This window comes from Castanea sativa, chromosome 6, assembly GCF_040712315.1.
Source record: "Castanea sativa cultivar Marrone di Chiusa Pesio chromosome 6, ASM4071231v1".
Taxonomy (NCBI): domain Eukaryota; kingdom Viridiplantae; phylum Streptophyta; class Magnoliopsida; order Fagales; family Fagaceae; genus Castanea; species Castanea sativa.
Genome location: NC_134018.1, coordinates 50,072,049 through 50,079,927, shown reverse-complemented (window position 1 = coordinate 50,079,927; position 7,879 = coordinate 50,072,049). Strand labels below are relative to the sequence as shown.

Genomic DNA, 7,879 nt, shown 5'->3' with positions numbered 1-7,879 from the left:
TATGTAATTTTAAAATTTTTAAATTTGGTTAAATGCTAAAAAGGGTATCGAATTCAATCCTTGAACTAAATCCCACGATAAAGGTAGACGCTATTAAAATTTTCTCATGAAATTTAGAGTTTCTTTCCACGGCACACTCAAGCAAATAATTTTATCAGATAGAAATTTAAATTTTGTCAAATCTCTTAAGTTCACCTATATTTTCACCCAAATGCACAATTAGAAATTTAAAAGCTTATAGACTTGGATTCCGGATGATAAGATGGAAGAAGGTGAACATTTGAACATGTTAACAATAAAGTGTTGATCAATAATCAGAATTCCCGCCAATTTGACATTTTGCGACTCAAATATAGTGTCGATCAAATATTTTGATAAAAAAAAAATCATTTCTTGTGTGTATTTTTTCCCCATTTTTTTTTAAATTTTATCCATTATTTTTGTATTTTTAAGAGATAAACTCAATGTTTTTATTATAATGGATTCTTCTTCTGATTAGGTTAACCCTAATCTTGTTTAGCTTCTCTAAATTATCAAAATAACTATTTATTCATGAAAAATAAATTATTAATCTTAATAATTAACCAACACTTATCCTATTCATGCATAGCTCAAATAAAACCATTTTTCAACCAATGATTTTTTTTTTGTTGGGCACAGTTTAGTCATAATTCTTGATTTTTTCTCTTTTTTTTTTTAATTTTTTTATAGGATTGAATTTATCTCATTAAACGAACATTATGCCCTTGAATTCTATGATAACTTATTATGACATGTTGTAGATTTTAACCATAGGTCAACTATGAAATTTTAAAATGCATGTAACATGACAATTTTACCCTTGGACTTAATTTTGCTCACAAATGAAATCACTAATTGTTACAAAATTGGGTGTCTAATTTAAGAATTATCTTATCGCCTATAATAATTTTTAGTTTTGATAAAACTCGATACACAATGTGCTCACTGTAAGTGTACAATTGCACCTGGACCCAAAAACAATCACGGGCTCAGGCCCAATGAGCCTTGTACAATAAAATTTGTAGAGTGTGGGCTTAAAACCCAGGTTAGAAGTATGTGAGGATTAAATGACAAGCCACAGATTATAAACACCTGGAAACAACAAGGAATATTGTAAATCAACCTCCTCGGACGTATGCCAAGAGTTGTTCTTATATTATTTCTTGCTCTTTGTTTCTTTTCCTTTTTAGATTACAAAAAAGTGAATCCCCATTTCTGTTCTAAGTTGCCCCTTAAATACTCTTCTTTTTGATACTTTGTACACGTGTTGCCCCAACTCCCCCTTAGCCTAGATATTTCTTTTCGCAGTGCCTTTGAATAGTAACCAAAAGTTTCCATTCCACTGTTAAGGTGTCACTTCCCATTAATGCGGCCAGGGTGGTAGGTGCAGGGTCTTTAATGTGGAGGTAGCAGCCTTTATCTTTGATATTTCTCCAACATCGGTGCTTCTAGGACATTCAAGGGTTCACCCCCTTTAACCATTGGTCTTGACCGTGTCATTCCCTAACCTTTACCATGAAATCCCGAGTTCTCCGGTGTCCGTCCGAAGGGAAATTCATCCTCGGCTAGATCCTCGGATCCTCGGCGTATGGGCCGACCCGTAGTACTAAACAGTTCTAAACCCAAGAGCAGATCGGCCCTCCTTAGCATGGCCCAAAGACCCACATCCCCATCAGGGTCCTTTTACTCCCCACACTCACATTATATAATTTAATGTATTTTTTTTATTTATATTATTGTTCTATAATGATGACATTAGTGGAATTTTATCTTTCATTTATATATGATTTGTTATTATTATTATAATAATACAAAACGGTAGAATCGCTTTATTTTAAGAAATGTTTCTTTGTACAATGGGAGTAGGGTCGGTGGACAATCTTCTAACCATATAAACTAAGCTCCCTCTCCTTTGTGTGCCCATCTAAAGCTTGGACTAGCTGCTCTATTGTAATCCTTACAAACACTTACAAAAGAAACATTTCTAAAAGCTGAAGAACATGCTTTAATATCTGCTAAAGCATAAGAAATCTCTGACAGACATGCCATGGAGGAATTTAAAAAAGGACACCAGCTTATCAAGCACAAGAGCTTTCTACTTCCAGCTTATCACCCCCACAATCAATTCTCACAGCCCTGAATTCGCATGCATTTCGCAGCCACAACAATTCCCACAAAGCTTGCCTAGCTAGCCAAAAAATGCATGTTGCCACATAAACACATCCTTCCACAGGCTTTGTTCACTTCAACTTCAAAATTAACCTGGTTTTGATTTTGCAAGAGAGAACATGTATCCATAAATTCAAGTGCAGCTATAGTTACATGTTAGGAATCACGGATATTTTATTTTAATTTGCTCAAGTATTCTGTTCCAACTGTTTTTTTTTTTATAGTGCCAATACGTCTCGGATATATCTGGGAACCTTGATATGACTTGGATACAATTGTAACTAACCCCCCATAATGAGAGATAGTCCAAACTTGTAAAGATTTTTATTTGTATTTTTTATGTATTGGTTTCAATGTTGAATATTTTATTTACTTTTTTTATGAATGTTGATTTGTCTTTATAATAAAAGCGCAAATGCGCGCATGCAATGTAACACTGTAGCTACAATAGTGTTTTGGTTTAGTGAGTCACTTTTTTTTTTTTTTCAAAGTTTTGAACAGTTGCTCCTTTTTTTTTTTTTTTCCCACTGCTTTCTTTTCTTTTCTTTTTTCTCTGCTTTTTTCCAGGGTAATATCCTGTCCACTCTTTTTTATTTTTTTTATATATAAAACTGTTAATTAATACAATAAATTGTCACAATATTTTTGCAACTGTTGATATATTAATTCCTTATAGGTTAAAATAAAATATCATACTAGAATCATCCACAACTAAAACTAATGGTATAATGAAAAAAGAAGTGCTAATCCACAACATTGTTCGTAACACTTTAACAACATTGATCATTAGGCTTTTTTTTTCCACAAACCACAGTACGCCAGTTTTGGTTGTGCTGTTTTTGTCTTTTCTTTTAAATATTTATATGTGTATGTACAGTTACACTGATTTAACAAATTCTTACAATATTTTCACAATTATTGACAATTTGCACTGTTCATTGGTCTTTTTTTTTTTCACAATACGTTAGTTTTACTTGTGACTTTGAATATTATATGTGCATACACAATTACACTGACGCAACACATTTTTACAATATTTTCATAATTATTGAGGTCACAATTTTTTAAAGGTCAAAATAAAGTAATAAAATAAAAGACTGAGAACAATCACAACTAAAAATAAATTTATTATAAAATGTTATAACATTTTCTTTTTGTTACAATATTTTCACGATTGCGAGATCTCAGTTCCTTATAGATAAAAAAAAAATGCTATGTTCACTACATTTTCACAATAATTTTGTAACAAATTTTATGTAGCAAGGTATTTTTGAAGGATAAAAAAGAGATATCAGTAATGAGTTCAATTTAAAACTAATAACAACTTGTCATTTATAATTTGTTTTAAAAATGTTATAGATGTAGCATTTCTCTCAAATAAAAAAAAATATATATCTATTCGGATCCTAAACATAAAAGCATTGTAAAAATGTCTTAATATTTTGTTATATTCTTGGACTTCTTTTTTAGTATATATAGTCAAATTGGGTGAGCCAAAATTCACTATACGTTTCACACACAATTTTCTTGTATTGTCTTTTTGCTTTTTTTTTTTTTTTTAATGTATAATTTTAAAGCTAGTAATAATTTTTTACCTAAGATTCGTTGTGAAAATGTTGTGGATGTAAAAATTAAATAATAAAATATCAAACTGGGACCTACCACAATTGGAAATAAAAAATATTATGAAAATATTGTGACGTTTTGTTATATTCCTAAACTTTTTTTTGTGTGACATTTTGATGTGTTCCTAGGCTTCTTCTTTTTTTTGTTTAGTCAAATTTAGTAAGCCAAAACTCATTGTTTTAGGCATAATTTTCTTCAATTAGAATTTTATTTTATTTTTAAATACACAGTTAAAAGTGGTTAGCTTAATTTAAAACTAATAGCAATTTATCATCTAAGATTTATTATGAAAATATTGTGGATATAACATTACTTTAAAATAAAATAATAAAATATCAGACTAGGACTCACAATGGCTAAAAATAAAGGTATTGTAAAAATATCGTGACTTGTTGTGTTTCTAGACTTTTTTTTTGGTTTATTCAATTTGTTGAACTAAAATTCATTGTTTAATGCATAATTTTTTTAGGTTGATTTCTTTTTACACATTGTTTCAAGTTTTTTTAAAATAAAAATAAAAATAAACACACACATACACACATATTGTTTTACACACACAAATTGACGAAGTAACACTTTCCTTTTTTATGTTCGGCGTAGTTGCATTCCCCCCTAAAGTAAAGCTGAATAATTTCATCATTTATATTTTGTAAATGAGCATATACTCCTATTGTTTCTCTCTTAGTTAAACCCTAACAAAATCTTATAATTTCTAAAATATTCCATTGTGCAATGTCTAATATACTTCTACTAAATTTTAATTGAGGAGCTCAATTTTAATAAAACAGATTTTTGGGTTCAAGTCCATAATATTCCTTTCAGGTACAGAACCAAATCGGTGGCTGAAAACATTTGTGAATCAATCAATGTGGTCCATCGCTCAGACGAGAACTCGGAGGGTGGGGGTGGAAGTTTCATGAGAGTTAGAGTTACTCTCGATGTTTACCAACCTTTATGCAGAGGGCGTGTCATAAAACTTGAGGAGGGCGGCAAGGTATGGGTGAACTTCAAATACGAGTGTTCGCCGAATATTTGTTACTGGTGTGGATGCTTCAACCATAGTGACAAGGATTGTGATCTTTGAATCCAAAGCAAGGGGTCCCTGCAACTGGCTTCTCAACAGCTTGGCTCATGGCTTAGGGCAGTACCAAGTGCTTCCTCAAACAACAGAGTGATCCGAGTATCAGGTTTCTACAAGGGTCGAGAGGAAAATCTTTCTACGCGGCGACAAAGGGCGGAGAGCTAGAAACCAATACCAGTTGTCACACCGAAGGAGGGAGATCAATCAGAAAAGGAATGTCAAAATATGGAGGTTGAAGTTACGGGATTTTTTAGATATTAATGCAGCAGGGTCCATAGTTTTAAATAAGGAAGGGGAGCAGAGCTTATGGGATAACGAGATTTTTGGCGATTCTTTCTCCCAACAAATTAGGGATATTAATAAGGAGATTGATTACAATGAAAATTCCTTATTATCATATACAAATACTATTGTATCCAACAACCTCACCCCTGATGCAAAACATGACAGCTCACGTGAACCTCTAAAAGGGCCACGTGATTCACTTCAGGTCCACACTTCACCTCTAAAAAATATTTCAAATATTTCTAGCTCATCTGATGTTGCAGATAAACCTTCACACCAGACATGGAAGTGTCTGGCACGCCTCTCAGTCAGCTCTTAAGTCCCACTAGAAGATTGTATTGGCTGCAAGTGCCTAGTGGACATGGTCATTGATCATTACGAGTTACCAAGCAAGAAATTGGTGGTTTCAAGTAGTGATAAGGAGAACTACCCTGTATTGGCGGAGACTAGTTTCCAGTCCCGCCAGTCGCAATAAGTTGCATAATTTGGAATTGTCGGGGGCTTGGGAACCACTGTGCAGTTCAAGAGCTTGTGAATTTGGTGCAAGCAAAAGCTCCTTTACTCGTGTTCTTAGCCAAAACATGGGCAGACGAAGCTAGGCTAAATTACGTTAAAAATCATATTCGATTTGATCAGAAGTTTTTTGTGGAGAGAATCAATAAAGGTGGAGGATTATCGCTGTTTTGGAGAGATGGAATTGAAGTATATGTTGAGACTTCTTCGCTGAATCACATTGATGTCACAATTAACAAAAGTACAGAAAAGCCTTGGAGATTTACGGGCTTCTATGGTGAACCCGAAACGCAGAGAAGGTTTGAATTTTGGGATCTTCTCTGTCATCTTCATCGTCAAAGCTCTCTTTCTTGGTTGTGCGCCAGAGATTTTAATGAGATAGCTAAGCAATCGGAGAAGTCGGGTGGAAGACTACGACCCTCCAATCAAATGCAGCAATTTAGAGAAACACTTGATGAATGTGGATTCACGGACCTAGGATGCATGGGATTTCCTTTTACATGGAGCAAGCACTGGTAGAACGGTTTTTCTTTGTGGGAGAGACTAAACAGAGCCGTAGCTTCTCAAGAGTGGTTCATGATTTTTCCTGGCACTAAGGTACACCATATTGACAACACTACATCTGAGCCTAAATTCTTGTGGATTGATATAGCTGACCTGGATTTCCAGCGGAGGAAAAAATTGTTTAGATTTGAGGAGATGTGGCTTGATGAGAAAGGGTGTAGGGAGGTGGTTGAAGGTGTGTGGATTTCAAATATTGGTGGGACCAATAATACACAAGTGCTGAGAAAGATTGATTTGTGTGGGAAGGAACTTACAAACTGGAGTCAAAATCATTTTGGCTCCATCCGTAAAGAACTTGACCGAAAAAGGAAGGAACTAGCTTGCTATGAGAGGTTGGCGTTGAAAGGAGGAAATGCAACCTGTATGCTTACCATTCAAAAAGAAATAAATTCCCTAATGGTCCAGGAAGAACGCATGTGGAGGCAGAGGTCCAGGACATTGTATTTGAAAGATGGAGATAGAAATACTCGGTTTTTTCATTGTCGAGCTACCATGCGCAAGAGGCGAAACAATATTGCAGGAATTAAGGATCGGTCAGACCAATGGTGTACTCAAACAGATCAAAATTGCTAGTGTATTTGAAGAGTATTACAAGGAGTTATTCACCTCAGCCAACCCCGAAAGTGTGCCTACTGCCCTTAGCTCCATTCCTCAGTTGGTGACGGACGACATGAACTCCATTTTGACTGAAAACTTTCAGGCATGAGAGGTTGAATGTGCTTTAAAACAAATGCCAACCACACTTTTGTTACTTTGATCCCAAAAGTTAAAAATCCGGAAAAAGTAACTGAATTCCAGCCAATAAGTCTTTGTAATGTGCTCTATAAGATTTTTTCGAAAGTCTTAGCTAATAGATTAAAAAGAGTATTACCTTTTATTATTTCTGAGCATCAGAGTGCCTTCCTGAAGGGTAGACTGATAACGGATAATATTTTGGTTGCTTTTGAGACTTTACATTATATGAAAAATCATAATTCAGGAAGTACAGGTTTCATGGCTCTTAAGTTAGACATGAGCAAAGCCTATGATCGAGTGGAATGGTCTTTCTTGAAAGATGTCATGGTCAAGATGGGTTTCAATGATAAATGGATAGCCCTTGTAATGGAGTGTATTACATCTGTTTCTTACTCTTTGCTTGTGAATGGTGAACCACACGGACATATTACTCCTACTAGAGGTATTCGCCAAGGGGGCCCCCTCTCCCCATATCTTTTTCACTTGAGCTCAGAGGGTCTTCACAGGCTCATTCAGGATGCAACCAATAATGGGCATATCAAGGGTGTCTCAATATGTCGAAATGGTCCAAAGCTAACTCATTTACTCTTTGCAGATGATAGTCTCCTTTTTTGCAGGGCTACCAGACTTGAATGTAAAAAGGTACTTGATATACTCTCTACTTATGAGAGGGTCTCGGGTCAAAAGTTAAACAAGGAGAAAACAACTTTGTTTTTTAGCAAGTCCACCCCTTTGAATATGCAATCCGAGATTATGGAAGAGTTGGGAGTATCAGAGTTGAAACAATATGAGGCTTATTTAGGGTTATCGGCTTTGGTGGGAAGAAATAAAAGAGCCAGCTTTGATCAATTACAACAAAAAGTGTGGAAAAGATTACAAGGATGG

The 7,879-nt window shown here is 34.6% G+C and overlaps 1 protein-coding gene across 1 annotated transcript; it reads left to right on the top strand.

The window, feature by feature from the left end:
- The first annotated feature begins 6,271 nt into the window (after window positions 1-6,271).
- On the top strand, window positions 6,272-6,832 carry LOC142640127 (uncharacterized). Its single transcript, XM_075814221.1, has one exon. The coding sequence runs from the start codon at window positions 6,272-6,274 to the stop codon at window positions 6,830-6,832; it is 561 nt and encodes a 186-aa protein (XP_075670336.1).
- The last annotated feature ends 1,047 nt before the right edge of the window (window positions 6,833-7,879 follow it).

Coding starts and splice junctions, on each gene's coding strand:
- LOC142640127 (XM_075814221.1), top strand. CDS start 6,272: ATGATTTTTCCTGGCACTAAGGTACACCATATTGACAACACTACATCT.